The following is a 16,983-nucleotide window of genomic DNA, read 5'->3' on the forward strand; positions in this document are numbered from 1 at the left end:
TTTAGTTCTTCCTTGAATGTTTGGTAGAACTCTCCTGTGAAGCCGTCTGGCCCCGGGCTTTTGTTTGCTGGAAGCTCTTTGATGACTGCTTCAATTTCTTCCATAGTTACTGGCATGTTGAGATGTTTAGATTCTTCCTGATTGAGTTTTGGAAGGTTATATTTTTCTAGGAATATGTCCATTTCCTCCAGGTTGTCCAGTTTGTTGGAATAGAGTTGTTCGTAGTATTTTTTAACAATCCTTTGTATTTCGGCGGGATCTGTTGTTATTTCACCTCTTTCATTTCTGATCTTGTTTATTTGGGTCCTCTCTCTTTGCTTCTTGGTGAGCCTGGCTAGAGGTTCATCAATCTTGTTTATCCTTTCAAAGAACCAGCTCTTGGTTTTGTTGATCTTTTGTATTGTTTCTTTGGTCTCTATGTCATTTATCTGTGCTCTGATCTTTATTATTTCCTTCCTTCTGCTTACACTGGGCTTTTCTTGTTGCTCTTTTTCTAACTCTTTGAGTTGTTGGGTTAGGTAATTTATTACCCCTGTTTCTTGTTTTTTGCAGTAGGCTTGTAGAGCTATGAACTTCCCTCTCAGGACTGCTTTCGCTGTGTCCCATAGATTTTGGATTGTAGTGTTTTCATTGTCATTTGTTGTCATGATGTTTTTTATTTCTTCTTTGATCTCTCTGGTAACCCAGTCATGGTTTAATAGCATGCTGTTTAGTCTCCATGTGTTTGATTTCTTTGGGTTGTTTTTATTGTAGTTGATTTCCAGTTTTATGCCACTGTGGTCTGAGAAGATGCTTGATATGATTTCTATCTTCTTGAATTTGAAGAGACTTTGCCTATGTCCCAACATATGGTCTATCTTTGAAAATGACCCATGTGCACTTGAGAAGAATGTATATTCTGTGGCTTTGGGGTGAAATGTTCTGAAGATGTCAATTAATTCCATCTGGTCTAGTGAGTCATTTAGGATTGATGTTTCTTTGCTGATGTTTTGTTTAGAGGATTTGTCCAGTGATGATAGTGGGGTATTAAAGTCCCCTACTATGATTGTATTGCTGTCAATCTCTCCCTTGATATCCTCCAGGAGTTTTTTTATGTATTTGGGTGCTCCTGCATTGGGTGCATATATGTTTACCACAGTTATTTCTTCTTGTTGGATTGCTCCCTTTAGTATTATGAAATGGCCTTCCTTATCTCTTGTTATGTCCTTCAGTTTGAGATCTAATTTGTCAGAAATAAGTATTGCTACCCCAGCTTTTTTTTCAGTTCCATTTGCCTGGAAAACCTTTTTCCATCCCTTCACCCTCAGTCTGTGTGCGTCTTTTTTTCTGAGGTGGGTTTCTTGTAGACAGCAGATATATGGGTCGTGTTTTCTTATCCAATCCGTTACCCTATGTCTTTTGATTGGGGCATTTAATCCATTTACATTTAAAGTTATTATTGATAGGTACTTATTTGTCGCCATTCCTATTCTTTACCCCTGTGTTACTTCTTCGCTTCCTGTTTCTTTCTTTCTTTCTTTTTTTTTTTTTTTTTACAGCAGACCCTTTAGCATTTCTTGCATTGCTGGTTTGGTGGTAATAAATTCCCTTAGTCCTTTTTTGTCTGTGAAGCTCCTGATTTCACCTTCAATTTTGATTGACAGCCTTGCTGGGTACAGTATTCTTGGATTCAGACCCTTCCTTTGCATGATTTTGTATATTTCATTCCATTCCCTTCTGGCCTGATGAGTTTCTGTTGAGAAATCAGTTGCTAGTCTGATGGGGGTTCCTTTGTATGTAACTTTCTGTCTCTCTCTTGCTGCTTTTAAGATTCTTACTTTGTCATTGGTGTTTGCCAATTTAATTATAATGTGCCTTGGTGTCGGTCTTTTGGGGTTCATTTTGCTTGGGACTCTGTGAGCTTCTTGGATTTGTGTGTGTTTTTTCTTCCCTATATCTGGGAAATTTTCTGTCATTATTTCTTCAAAGAGGTTTTCTATTCCTTGCTCAGCTTCCTTTCCTTCTGGAACCCCTATTATGCGGATGTTGTTTTGTTTCGTGTTGTCCCAAAGTTCCCTTAGACTCTCCTCCTGCCTTTTAATTTTTTTTTCTAGAAGTTGCTTTTCTTGGGTATTTTTTTCCATCTTGTCTTCTAGCTCACTGATGCGGTCCTCTGCTTCTTCTAGTCTACTCTTGATGCTTTCTATTGAGTTCTTTACAGCAGCGATGTCATTTTTCATTTCTTCTTGGTTCTTCTTCATTTCCTCTTGGTTCTTGCTCATATTGTCGAATTTGTCTTCCATTCTTTTCAGCCACCTTATGACCATTTCTCTGAATTCTTTTTCTGGAAGGTTGCTTGCCTCCATTTCGTTTACTTCCTTTTCTGGTGATGCCTGCTTTTCTTTCATATGCGGGCTGCTTCTTTGTCTCCCCATGGTCTCTCTTCTCTGGGTGTCTGGTTATGTAGTTCTCTCTCTCCTGGGTTGATTTAAAGGCACAAAATACAGCACTACCAGGTACAACTCACAAGGCACTGAACAGGAATGTATTCACGATATTAATAACCTCCAATAAAGGTGACCACCAGAGAAAGGCCAATTAGGTGATAGGAGAGAAAGAAGAAGAGGAAAAAGGAAAGAAAGAAAGAAAGAAAGAAAGAAAGAAAGAAAGAAAGAAAGAAAGAAAGAAAAAAAAAAGAAAAAAGGAGTGTGAAAATGAAATTGGGAAAAGGGAAAGTAAAGAGAAAAAAAAAAAAAGTAAGAGAGACAAGAAAGTGACTAAGAGAGAAAGGGGAACAGACTATATATATTGGGGATAAAACTCCAATAGAACAATCACTAATCCCAGAAAATGCCAGCAACAAGTGCCTGGGGATTAGTACAAACTACCACACCAACTAATATGGAGTGAGGCAAGGGAAAGCTGAAGCACAAAACAAACAAAAAAATAAACAAAAGAAGAATAAGCAAAACAATCTCACAAAAAAGCATAAAAATTGGATATAATCTACATTCAAGCAAACAACAACAAAAGGACAGAGAGAAGGACAAGTTTATGGATAGCTCAGACAGCGAAGGGAGAGGTGTATGTGGACTTGGAGCAGAGGATTGGAGATTAGATATGTAAGTAGGGTGAAATTTTAACAAGGGGTAAACAGAAAGAATAGGGAAAATCTAAAGCAGTAAAAGGGTAATATAAACAGGACACTGAAAAGGGGGAGGTTAGGAAGAGAGTGATGGCCTAAAGGTAGAGTTGAGATAGAGTAAAACGATGCTAAAGGAAAGATAAAAATAGAATGTAGAACCCTAATCCCAAAATAAAATGAAGAGAAAATAAAATGACACTTAAAAAAAAAAAAAAAAGATAAAATAGCAGTAGTAATAATACGGATTGAAAATAAAAATGTAATCATTAAAAAGGTAAAATCAAGTGATGAAAAAAGAAAAAAAAAGTTTCTTGATTAAAAGATGCAAAAAATGAAAATAAAAAAAAAATAAAAAAAATAAAAAAATAAAAGGTAAAAATAAAATGTGAAGTAGTGAAGGTCATTCACTTCCTCTGTTTTTCTGTTTGGCACGCCTGTTTCTCAGTCCGGACAGTATTGCAGTTCCCTGCGATCCACTGCTCTTCGGTGTTGTAAGCCAGTCCTGATTTTAAGCAGGCGGTGTGTCTTAATTTCTGGTATTCCTTTATTTTTGATTACACAAGAGTCGATTTGTGATTCAGCCCCTGGGTGGCAGTGTTTCTGGATTAACTTCCGGGTCTATCTATGGCCTCTCTAGGCAGTGTTAGAGCCTTCTTTCTCTGTGGCACTCGTCACCGGCCTGTGGGAGTGGTCTGCCTCAGAGCTGACTCTCTGATGGTCACTCCCCGCTCCGATCCCCAGGTTCCAGAAAAACAACCTTCCCCTGCAGTCTCCCAGGGTGTCCCCAACTGGGTGATCCTATGTATTGGGCTTAGTAATCAGAAGCAAGAATTTCAAGAGGAAAAAGCCCAGTTGTGCGTACTCCGGGACTCCGCGTAAGCCCAGGCACCCAGGGAACGCAGGGGCTGCGCGTAAGTCTGGACTGCCTGAAATTCTTAGGGTGTCCCTGCACTTCAGATCAAAATGGGTTGCTTTTTAGAGTGCCCTTCTCTTAGCAGCTCTGAGGACCCCTTTCCACAATCACAGATCACGCCAGCCCCTACAGCCACGGATTTTTCTAGGCACAGACTTCCCTGGTCCTCCAGCTCCCGCAAAACGCGCGTTCCTCTCTCCCGCCGGGACCAGAGACCTCACCTTATCCCAGGCGAAATCTGACCTTTCCGTGGTGGAGTGTAGAGCTCCTCTGAACCCGTGTGCTTGCGCCAGTTGGGGAGCGTTGTTCTGGGGCTCGCAGCTGTTCCTGGGGTGCCGCCGTTATGGATTCTCAGGCTTCAGATAAGCTCCACTTTCCGGATCAAGATGGCGCAGACTCCGCGTCCAACCCCGCAGCTCCGGGAGGGGACCCAGCCACAGTTGGTGCTGCCAGGTCAGGGGAACCCCGTTCAGCAGTCCCCCACCTCCTTCTGGAATTCAGCTGTCTCCCAACCAGCCAACAAACACTCCTTGTGCGACCCTCAGCTGTTCTTTCTTTCTGCTCCGGGACAAGGCTCGGAACACGTCTGTCTATTCCGCCGCCATTATTCCCTCTCCCTCCAAATCTTAGCTATTGTAAATTGGGCTGCTATGAACATAGGAGTGCATATTGTTAGTCTTTTTAAAGAACCAACTTTTACTTTGTTTAGCTTCTCTATTGTTTTTTGTTTTCTTCTTCATTGATAGCTGCTTTAAAAAATTTTGTTATTGAATTTATTGGGGTGAAATTGATTAATAAAATTATACAGGTTTCAGGTGTACTAGAATTGTATATCATCTGTATATTGTATTGTGTGTTCACCACCCAAAGATAAGTCTCCTTTCATCACCATTTATCCCCCTTTACCCTCTTCTACTTCCCTCTACCCCTTTCCCTCTGGTAATCACCATACTGTTGTGTGTGCTTATGAGTTTGTATGTTTTTTGCTTAATCCTTTCACCTTTTCCACCCAGCCCCCCAACACCCCTCTTCTATGACAGCTGCCAGTCTGTTCTCTGTATTTATGAGTCTGTTTCTATTTTGTTTGTTACTTTTGTTTATTAGATTCCACATATAAGTGAAATCATATGGTATTTGTCTTCCTCTGACCGGCTTATTTCACTTAACACAATACTCTCCAGGTCCTATCTATGCTGTCCAAAAGATAAGACTTCCTTCTTTTTATGGCTGAGTAATGTTCTATTGTGTAAATGTACCACAGCTTTTTTTATCCACTCATCTAGTGATGGGCACTTGGGCTGCTTCCCCATCTTGGCTATTGTCAATAATACTGCAATGAACATAGGGGTGCATATAGTCTTTCGTATTAGTGTTTTGGGTTTCTTTGGAAATATACCCAGACGTGAAATTGCTGAGTCATAAGGCAGTTCAATTTTTAATTTTTTTAGGAAAATCCATACTACTTTCCACAGTGGCTGCACCAATCTGCATTCCCATCAACCTTGCATGAGGGTTCCCCTTTCTCCACATTCTTGCCAGCACTTGCTGGTTGATTTATTGATGATAGCCATTCTGAAAGGTGTGAGGTGATGTCTCACTGTGGTTTCAATTTGCAACTTTTGGTGATTAGTGATGTTGAACACCTTTTCATATATCTATTGACCACCTATATGTCCTCTTTGGATAAATGTCTATTCAGGTCCTTTGCCATTTTTTAATTGGATTGTTTGATTTTCTGGCATTGAGTTATATGAGTTCTTTATAAATTTTGGTTATTGACCCCTTATCAGATATATCATTGGTGAATATGTTCTCCCATGCATTGGGCTGTCTTTTCATTTTGTTGATCATTTCCTTTGCTATGCAAAAACATTTTAGTTTGATGTAGTCCTATTTGCTTATTTTTTCCCTTTGTTATTTTTGCCCAAGGAGATATATCAGAAAAAAATAATACTATGAGAAATGTCTGAGATTTTACTGCCTATGTTTTCTTCTAGGATTTTTGTGGTTTTGAGTTTAACATTTAAGTCTTTAATCTATTTTGAGTTTATTCTTGTGTATGGTGTAAGATGGTAGTTTCTTCTCTCTCTCTCTCTCTCTCTCTCTCTCTCTCTCTTTTTGCATGTATCTGTCCAATTTCCCCAACACCATTTACTAAATTGACTATCTTTACCCCATTGTATCTTTTTGCCTCCTTTGTCAAATATTAATTGACCATAAAATTGTGAGTTTATTCCTGGGCTCTCTATTCTGTTCTATATATCCATATGTCTGTTTTATTGCCAGTACCATACTGTTTTGATCACGTTGGCCTTGTAGTATAGTTTGATATCAGCCAGCATGATTCCTCCAACTTCGCTCTTCTTTCTCATGATTGCTGAGGCTATTCAGGTTCTCTTGTGTTTCCATATGAATTTTTGGAATATTCTAATTCTGTATTGAAAGCTGTTTTTAATCTTTTTTTTTGTTTGTTTTTAATCTTTATTTATTTGAGTTTACTGTTTCTTCTGCTTTCTTTGAGTTTATTGTTTGGCTCCTTTTTAAAAAAATTTTACTTTAAAAAATATATTTATTGATTTCAGAGAGGAAGAGAAAGGAAGAGAGAGATAGAAACATCAATGATGAGAGAAAATCATCGATTGGCTGCCTCCTGCACATCCCACACTGGGGATCGAGCCCGCAACCTGGGCATGTACTCTAACCAGGAATTGAACTATGACATCCTGGTTCATACATAGGTTGATGCTCAACCACTGAGCCACGCCGGCCGGGGGGAAAATTTTTACTTTTTACGTTACATTTAGTTCATCAATTTTCAGACTTCTTTTTCTGATGTAAGTATTTTAACATATACATTTACCCAAAAACATGACTTTTGTTATATCCCAGAGGTTTTGATATGAGGTATCTTTATTATCATTCTGCTCTAAATTCTAAAATTGTATTATTTTTCTTTGAACTATGAGTTTTAGAAAGAAGTGTTTCTCTGTGGAATATGCTTTTTTTAAAAAAATATATTTTATTGATTTTTTACAGAGAGGAAGGAAGAGGGATAGAGAGTTAGAAAGATCGATCAGCTGCCTCCTGCACGCCTTCTACTGGGGATGTGCCTGCAACCAAGGTACATGCCCTTGACCGGAATCGAACCTGGGACCCTTGAGTCCACAGGCTGACACTCTATCCACTGAGCCAAACCGGTTTTGGCACTGTGGAATATTCTTAGCCATTTTCTCTTTGAACACTACTCCTCCATTCCCCCTGCCCCCATTCTCTCCAATGTTTCCCTTTTGAACTCCTACGTGTATCTTCTCTCTATTTTTATTTATTTTTAATGTTAAACATCGATTTTATAGCTTTTTTTGAGTCATCTATTATCTCCAGTCTTTATGATGTTAATTTTCCTGTTTGTTTTATCTGCCACTTTCCCTCCAGTGAGCCATTTCTTATGCCATTTGTATTTTTTGATTGTGAGCTCATCTTTAATGGAGTATTTCCCCCCCTGTGGGTGTTTGTGGTGTTCGTGGTTGTGGAAAGTGGTTTTGCATTTGCTTCTTCTGAGACCCTTTGGGTCTTATTGACCCAGACAATTAAAAAACATTATTGGCTTGTAATTCCAGCTTTACATTTAACTTGTATAAATTCAGACTCCACATCCACATATGACACAAGTTTATAGTTTAATTTCTCATTGATGTATTTTTTCCATTATCTACAGCTCTGAGTGAATGGCATGGTCTCTCAATGCTCTCCTGGGTTGACGGGAAGGGGTTTTCTAATCCTTTATATAGGGTTGGGATGCCTCTATGAGGTTACGTTTTTACTTGGGGAGTTTGGCTGTATTTCCTACATTGCGTGGGCTGAGGTTATGCCCTTTGTAACTTGCAGGGTGTCAGCCTCTGAAGTCTGTATCTGGTTGTATTTACCTTTAGCTCCTGCTCACTGCTCTGTTTTGCACATCCTTCTTTTTTCCTGGCATGTGAGGATTTCTTTCTCAAAGTGATCTATGTGTTTAAAAGAATTTTCTCCTTATTTGTATGGTTTTTATAGGGGTAGGGGCCCGTCTGCATTAGCTCAGCTGGCTATTTTTCTTCTTTAATATAAGAAATTAGAGACCAAACACAGAATCCTGGGGCCCAATGACATATAAGGTACAGAAATAGGAAGTGAAATCCCATAAGGAGATGGAAGAAGCAGTAGGAAAAGAACAAGGAGAGAGCTGGTCCTTGGCAGCAGAGAAGACCAGAGCTTTGAGAAAGGTCCTCTTACACGGTGGGAGGCCAACTCTCCCTGGGGTGGCATATTGCTTATCCTGCTCACTTTAGAAGGACAACTCAGAGAAACAAAACCAGGAAATGGGCTGAATCTATAAAGGAAACCCAGACACTGATTCTCACCTGACCCCCCGGGAAGAACTGCTTAGAGTAATTTGGAAACCTCTGGTTCCTCTTGTGAAACTGGGAAGGACTCTTCCCTGCATTTCTACCTGAATTGACCAACATCCACCCCACAGGACCTTCAGAGACAACGAGTGCCTGGCAGCATTTTGTATGTTGACTGTCATACCCTTCTCGGTAGTCAACATCTGATTATTTCTGGGCCAGTTGTGATATATGGGGTAAGAGCAAACCCAGGTTACTTAGATCCTTGACCTTCCTATCTTCCATTCGCCGTGGAACATCCTTAGCCTGTATCTTTTTGGATAATGCCTTTTCTGCATCCCAATCACATAAATCATACACTTTGAGGTTCTTTTTAGGCTCTGATTGGGAAGTGCTGGACTTCTGTTTGGAGGAATTCCAGTTCTGGTTTTGAGGATTATAGAGGTCTTGCAGCTTGGAATGTATCAGGGTTTTGCAGGTTGAGGGCACCTGTGTGCATAGGTACCTGTGAGCCTGCAATAAGAATGCTAGTTGTTTATTTCACTTCCTAAGTTTTCATACAATGACCATCTTATGTCATCTCATCACAACCCTGGAAGTGGGTAGTGCTGATCTCAACATCCCCATTTTACAGATGGGGAAACTGAGGGTTAGATAGGTGAAATGATATCCCCAAAGCCCATGGTAAGTTAGAGACAGAGCTGGGTTCCTATTTCAGGCATCCCACCTCTGTGCCTGGTGCTTTCCCTCCACTCCATTTAACCTCTGCACGTTGTGCGGGCCTAAATGGAAGCACCCAGCTCTACACCATACACCCTTATCACAAACACCCATGAAGCTTCCCTGCCCCGCAGCAGCCCCAGGGTGGCGTGCCACACCCCCACACCAGGGAAGACAAAGCTCCTTCCTCCCCTCTCTTTCAGTCCCCGTACCTGGAACACCCACCACTGCTGCGGACAGACCTCAGACAAAGGCAAATGAATTGCTGACCCAGCTCACAGGATTTATGCCAAAATTTTAATAGCATTTCTGGGAAGAAACAAGGGCCAACACCATCTTTCTTGGCATTACTTTTTATTGAATACAGACTTACAGTCTTTAAGTAATTTGAATATAGTGTTTTAAATATACAGTTCTTTAGTCATATATATTTATTTAAAGCACAAAACTATAACTTAGAATGGAAAGGCTATAAATGCACATGTGACTATTGCCATAAATCTAAAACTATCTTATAAAAATAGAACTCAAATAACGACATATTTTGGCAACATAGCAGTATTGTAAGGTGGCCAAATACACTTTTATGATGCAGCACTGCCCCCCAAATGACTGTCTCTAGGTTTCATTTGCCATCTCTCTGGGGATGTCTCCTTTTCCGGGATCCCCACAGAGATGCCCATGACCATGGCTCACTGTCGCCTTTGCACCCATCTATGCTTGGAGGTGGAAGACCAGCTCCCAGCCCCTCCCCCGGCGGAGGGATCCCTCCTGCCACACGGCCCTTCACACTTCGGGAAGCCTCCGCCACACATGGCTGATACCTGAATATGCAGAGTCGGTTTCCTTCCTCAGCTCAAAGAATGGCAGGTGTGAGTTTGATTCTGTCAAATTAGTATAAAAAGTTTGAAATAAATATCCCTCGAACAGTGCCCACTGGGGAAACCTCATCCTGACAGTGGGCACCAGCGCCCACCTGCTTTTGCAAGCACTTCACACACATGATCTACCATCCTCTCAGCCTCACAGGGTTGGGACATTCTCATTCCCCTGTGAGGAGGCTCCCTGAGCCCCGACCAGAGACCTCTGTCTGCCCAGAGTCCTTGGAGGGAAACCAGAAGAGAATGCAGGTCTGCAAGGTCATCCTGGGGTGAGAACGGACCAGTGGCTCTGGGTCCGCTTACCGAGGGGGCAGCAGCTCCCCGGGTGTTCCCTAGACTCAGCTGCCACTTCCCCAGGGGAGCAGGCAGGTGATGTCTGATGGCAGGTGCGAGAACCTTCAGACCAATGACTTTGATGGGCAGTGCCGGAATCTCCCACCGAAGTCCTCAATCTGAAACCCGGGCCTCAAGGACCTGCCAGCCTGAGGCTGCTTGTATGTTCAAGGAGCTGACAAAGGTCAAAATGCCTGCCCCCTCTCTGCCCTGCCCGCTTCAGCACGGCCCAAGTGTAGACAGCACGCACAGCGGCCCAAAAAGGGGCCAGAGTGGGTGCTCAGAATGTCACAGAGCACAGCAGGATAGGCAGGTGGGGCTGGGGGTGACATTTCAGGACACCACCCACCCAGGAACCCGCAGTGGTGAGAGCCAGACAGAGGCAGCTGCCTCAGCGATGTGCAGTTTGATTTTTTCCCCCTGCTCCGTATTCTTTTAGATTCCCATAAAAACGTGCCCGATGGGGAGACCGCCTCGCTGGTCACAGCCTCCGGGACAATCTTTACTCTGGTTCTGTGGACTGTCTGCCCCTCCTTCAGGGTTGGCTCTGGACGAGGTGGGGCCCCCACCTGGCCGGCTCTCCACCAGCTGGCCCCTCAGTCCTGAGACCGGCGGAGAGCCCTGCCCTGGGCCCTCCACATGGGTTTAGCCAGAATCCCCGCACAGCATCCTCCAAGGATGTCCTGCTTGGGCCACCAAGATCATTTCTTGAAATTGATGTCACAGCGGTGCTCTTAAAAGCCTCTCTAAGGATGAATAAAGCAAACGAATAAACAACAGATAACTCCCAGCGCAACCGTCTCCTCTATAAGGCAGATCCCATAGCGGGGCATGTTCTGAGTGAAGGGGAGTGAGAAAGCAACCAGAGGAAACGCGAGCGCAGGGTCTGTGGGCAGGGGACTGGCCCGCCCTCCCTCCCGTGCTTGCCCTGGCCTGAGTGTGTCCTCACCCGGGACTGCCCGAGGGCCCTGGGAGGCAGGGAGGTTTTCCCTCCAGAGTAGCCAGATCAGAAGCTGAGCCTCAGGCAGGCTGCCCCTGGGAGGCAAAGAGGCAATGTCTTCCTGGGTCCAGGTCGCTATTTTAAATTAACTTGGGCTGTGTGTGTGGGAGGGAGTGCTTACCCAGCTAAATGTAAGCTCAGCGCAGGCCCCTGTGAATGATTAGACTGCTTTGAATCTGAAAACAAAGCCCCTACTTCTCCCCCAAAGAGGCAGTGACCTGGATTAGCCTCTTCCCTCATGATTCACTAGGTACATTGCACTTAATAAGGCGACTCATTCTTCCTTCTGTTGGGCAAAAACATGACCCAGCCCTGCTAGGTCCTGCTGGCAGCAAGTGGAGCCAGGCTGCTCTCTCTCCTGTGCAATGTTATCAGTGCTCGGCCAGCTGCAGTCTGTAGCTAAGGACACTCCTATCCACAGGGACACTCTCCTGCAGACACTCAGCGCTGGGGCATCTCACTGTGCTGCGCTCTGGGCCCTGAGGACAGGGGAGCTGCAGAAAGCTGGGGTGAGGGTTGGGAGCAGGGGTTCAGCAGGGTCTGGCAGCTGCAGAATGCTAGGCTGGGAGAGGTGATGTGGTGGCGGGAGTCACGGTTGGTGGCACTTTTCCTTTGTCACCAGTGGCTTGCCGGCAGCAGACGGTGGCGGGCTGCAGAGGCCGCCCATCTCCGCAAGGCTTTCCTCCACGGCCTTCGCAAACTTGGTGGAAGAGGTCTCCCGGCAGCTGTGGAAGCTAGAGATGCAGAAAAGGATGCTCTCGGGCTGGGGGTTGTAGCAGGCACCATACCCATCGGGCACCACAGGCCCATAGCAGCAAAACATCTCCATGGTGGTGGGCACCTGGGGAGAGGACAGGTCAGCAGTGCTGGCTCCGAAATGCCACCGCAGCCTGCTGGAGGGAAGCGTGTCTGGCACCGGGGCCTCCATGGATTATTTGCTTCTCTGACTCTTTTCCACCCGGGCGTTTGACTGAACTAACCAAACCAACCGACTGCATCAGCATGATGGCCACGGCCAGAGTCATAACAACAAACCCATCTCACCGCACGACGTCAGGAGAAGAGGGGCCATCAGCCACTCCCTGGTGTGAAATCTGCTCTGCGTGTGGAGTCAGGAGCTACTAGACGCACCTGCTGCTGGGTCTCGGCTGACTCTCTCTCTCACCTGGGGGCCATTGGAGGCACCGAGGCAATCAGGGTAATTTACTAAATGGCACCCTGGTGACACCCACCGGCTCAGTGGCTTCCCAGAGGGGGTAATTGATGAACTGGAGGAAACCTGGCCTGTCACCTCAGTCGATCCCCCCCACATCCTTAATTACTGTCGGCAGTGCTTGACTGGTCTGATTTTTCTCCCCATGGCCTGGCCACACACAGTTACCCAGCACTGGTGTTTCAAAGTTTGCCATCAATTGGAGACTTAGTTATGCACCTAATATGTTTTTAATTCAGAGCGTCAAGATTTTGTAATCCAGATCACAAACCCAGAAAATGTGTTTCTGAAGGCATTCAAGTCATAAATGCTCATTTCCAATGGAAAAAACCCACCACACCCCCTTGACTTTATTAGCGTGTCTTGCGGGGAAATGGACCACATTCAGGGGCAGGTGCAGGGCAGTCTGTTTTAAATCCACAGGTCTGGGCACTGTGTACTCGGGCCTTCAGAAATGACACTGTTTTTTTTTGTGTGTTTTTTTAACGGGCAGAACAAACCATTAGTCTTGCTAATAGAGTCCCCTCCTTGTCAGATAAATTTGCCATGCGTCAGCCGCAGGCCAGAAAGCCATGCCAAAGCACTTGTTGCCCACGCTGGCTTCCTGAAGAATTTATGTTGTTTCTGCCCTTGTTTAGCCACGTCAGTGAGCTCACTGCAGTAATTAGAAGATCAAATCACTGCGTGGGCTTTTAGCCTCAGACACATGCTATGCGCTCCTTTATTGCCCATGCCCAGCCTTTCACAGATGAGGTGACTTTTAGTGAATTGACGTATTGGGGTGTGGGGCGGGGGGATTTTCTCTCCTAAATGGCTGCCTTTCTCGAATGATTTCATCCTGTCTTTGTGACAGTGATCCTCCACAGGACAAGCCTGCGGTGCTGGTTGGGAGCCGCCGGGCTGACAGCTCATGCCTGCTGCGGGTTGCACGGCCTTTATAACAATAGCTGTGTCCTGCTTGGAGGGCCCTGTTGGCCAGGCACTGGGCTGGCTTTCCACCTCCATCATTGCACCTCGCTGGGCCAGAGCTTCACTCTAGGCCTGTCAGGCTTGGGAGGTAACAGACTGAAAGGCAGTAGTGTAATGGTTAGGGCACCAGAATGGGTGCTTCCTGTCCTGTCCACCTCTACTAAGGGGGCGTCTGTCATCACCCCCATTTAGAAGATGACACCCAGCGCTCTGATCATTTAGGTCATTTTGCAGAAAGTCACAAAGCTCGTGAGATTCAGATATGGGACTTGCCTAACTTCAACAAGGACCCTATTCACCAAGCTCTTTAGAAAGCCCACTCGTGACACTAAGTGGCTTCTTGGGCGACGGGCACCATAGGGCTGTACCTGGCTAGTGGAGAGGATGAATCGATTGCTCATCAAGTATGTTTCATCCGTAAACATCTCTGGCAGCTCCTTGCACATGTCCCGGGCCAGCTCCCGCAGCCCCAGCAGGTGGTTGTCGATGGCCATCCCTGTTATGGCCTGGGCAGCAGGGAACAAAGAATAGGAAATGAGACGTGGGCTCCCACATGCCTTCTCCCCTCTTCTCTAGTCCACAGTTCTAAGCGTGACTCCAATGGCCACGGTTACGCAGTGCTTGCTGCGGACAGTGCGTGTGGGCAGCAGCCCCGGGCTGACCGCTTTACCACATGGCCTCTGCTCCTCGAGCCCTTGTGCACTTTTATGTCCCCAGGATGAGTGCAGACCTGGCTGCTTTCTTTTTTTTTTTTTTTTCTAATAAATTTTTATTGTTCAGATTATTACAGTTATTCCTCTTTTTTCCCCCCATAGCTCCCCTCCACCTGGTTCCCACCCACCCTCTGCTCTTACTCCCCCCACTGTCTTCATCCATAGGTGTACGATTTTTGTCCAGTCTCTTCCCGCACCCTTCACACCCCTTACCCCCTGAGAATTGTCAGTCCACTCCCTTTCTATGCCCCTGATCCTATTATATTCACCAGTTTGTTCTGTTCATCAGACTTTTTATTCACTTGATTTTTAGATTCACTTGTTGATAGATATGTATCTGTTGTCATTTTGTTGTTCATAATTTTTATCTTTACCTTTTTCTTCTTCTTCCTCTGGCTGCTTTCTAATGTGCGTCTGAGTCCCCTCCCGTGGTCCTGCTGACATGTACCATTACAGCCACTTGGGGCTCTAAGGGAAAGGAGCAGGCTGGCCTGGCCATCCTACTCCTTCTTGGGTAGGGAAGGAGTCTGGGCAGAAGGCCGAATGCAGGGCCCAGGGACTGCCCAGGCCCATGCAAGCCTGGCGAGGGATGCCCAGGCTGGCACTGCACAGACTCTCACCACAACCAACACTTTAGCCTCCAGTGGGAGCCCGAGGAATGAGGACAGAGGGTGTTAAGATCTGTTCCTTAATCTTGGCTGCTATTTCATGGGCCCAGAACCAATTCAACTCAATGATTCAAAATCCAATAAGTCATTTTGAGACAGAAAGCAGACATCTTAGCAGAGGCTCAGCTGACATTTTCAAGGGGAAAGTTTGTTGAATGAAGAAAGGTTTCTTATTTTTATCATCACAAGGTATTTGAGTTCTTATCAAAGGATAAGATGCTCCAGAATCTCTTGGTCGGAGGCGCTCAGGGTGGTGGTGTGGCTGGGAGTGGGCAGTGGGCCAGGGCACTCATTCTACAGCTTTCCCACTTGAGGCTGTATGTGTAGCACACACACTGGTTTTGCCTGAATTACATGTCTGTTTGGGACAATTTGGTGGGAGCCACCTCTGACCTACAGTGATAACTTCTGGGTCAACATCAAGGCAATTGTGAATAACTCTTGGGGCAGGGGATGGTGGGGGAGCTGGGAGTGAGGTCACAGTTACATAAGTTGGTCACTTAGCTGTTAAGTCCCACATAAGAGGAAACCTCCCATCACAGTGAACTTTGTTACAAGGCACGTTTGGGATTTGACAGCTATTCTCTTTCAGTTGGGAATGAATGCATAAAGATGACTCAGAGGCCCCAGTCTCCAAATGCACCTAATTATAGGCTGAAAAGACATGTTATACAACCGCAGCTCACGTTAGACGTGCCCCAGTAGGACAGGGAAGAACGGAGCCCCTCTAGGAAGTAGAGTGCATTTCTGATTTCTCTGGCTACCTCTGTGTAATCGCTGACTTCTGTAGATTGATAGAAGCAGTTGTTCTGTGCAACAGCCAGCCCACCCCTGTTTTCACCATCTCTGAACTTAGCAACTGGGGGTGATTTAACAGATTATTTGGATTAGAGGCATGAGCAGTAATGAGTACAATGACTCACCATTCAGTCTTTCATTCATTCATAGAATCTTAATTGAGTGCCTACTATGTGCCTGATGTGGCTGGGCACTGGAGTGACAAGAGAGAACAAAGCAGTCCTAGACTCAGCCTTCATGGAGCCTTATGTGTAATAGGAGGCAGATATTAACCAATCATTCAAATAAACTGTGATTAACAACGGAGGTCAATGCTATGAAGGAAACCACAGGTGCTGTGAAAATATGGGATGGGGGTCTGGACCACATTTGCTCCTTCACTGGGATTTCCTTTCTCCACCACCACTGCCAAATACACTTGCCAGATATTTGGAGGGTTCCTTGGTGCCTTTCCCTGTCCCTTCCCCTGCATGGCCAACCAGGTTCCAGAGTTACCTACAAAGCATCTTCACAACTCTCCTCTCCCCACCCCCTATCTCTCTTGTTAGTTGTCCCCATCAACTTAAAATAGTTCACACAAAGTAACCTATGGCAATGCTTTGGAGGATAGTTTTCTAAATTTTTTCCTAAAGGTTGAAATTATTATCAAAGTTATATATTTATATAGTTTAACAACCCAAATAAACCAAAGGCTCACGTCATCTTGCCAGCACTGTTTCCCACTCCACAGAGGCAACCACTCAAAACACTTGGCATTGACTTTCTTAGTTCTACACAACATGCTTAGATAGCCATCGCTGCGTTTATTAGTTTCACCAATAATCTAATTATAGAAGGTGAACCTTGGCTCTTTTGTTCCTCTGCTCCCCAAATTCACTCGCACTCTCTTGTATTTCCAATAGTTACTTTTTTTTAAAATCCTCACCCAAGGATATTTTTCCGTTGGTTTTTAGAGAGTGGAAGAGAGAGGGAAAGACAGAAATATCAATGTGAGAGAAACACATCAATTGGTGCCTCTTTCATGAGCCCCGACCAGGACCTGGGCCTGGGAGGAGCCTGAAACTGAGGTATGTGCCCTTGACCGGAATCAAACCCAAGACCCTTCGGTTTGCAGGCCAAAGCCGCAATAGTTAATTACATTTTAACTGTTTGTTGCTTGATCAACATTCAGTGTTTACATGATTATAATTATGCAAGTATTCACAGCTGAGTTCTTAGTGTGTTATAATTAGATTTCCTTTCTTACTCAATTTTTTTTTGTTTTCCCTAGAA

General features: G+C 44.8%; 1 protein-coding gene across 5 annotated transcripts in view; it reads right to left on the reverse strand.

The window, feature by feature from the left end:
* Positions 1–9,482: 9,482 nt before the first annotated feature.
* The window catches only part of CHAT (choline O-acetyltransferase), a 61,398-nt gene continuing 53,897 nt past the window's right edge, over positions 9,483–16,983 (reverse strand). For all 5 annotated transcript variants that reach the window (XM_080641136.1, XM_080641137.1, XM_080641138.1 and 2 more), the window contains exons 14-15: positions 13,901–14,038; positions 9,483–12,191 (exon numbers count right to left, since the gene is read on the reverse strand). In XM_080641136.1, coding sequence (XP_080497262.1) covers positions 11,940–12,191; positions 13,901–14,038 — 390 coding nt within the window. In that variant the 3' untranslated portion in view covers positions 9,483–11,939. The remainder of the gene's footprint in view (positions 12,192–13,900; positions 14,039–16,983) is intronic.

Source organism: Plecotus auritus (assembly GCF_963455305.1).
Source record: "Plecotus auritus genome assembly, chromosome: 9".
NCBI classification, from domain to species: domain Eukaryota; kingdom Metazoa; phylum Chordata; class Mammalia; order Chiroptera; family Vespertilionidae; genus Plecotus; species Plecotus auritus.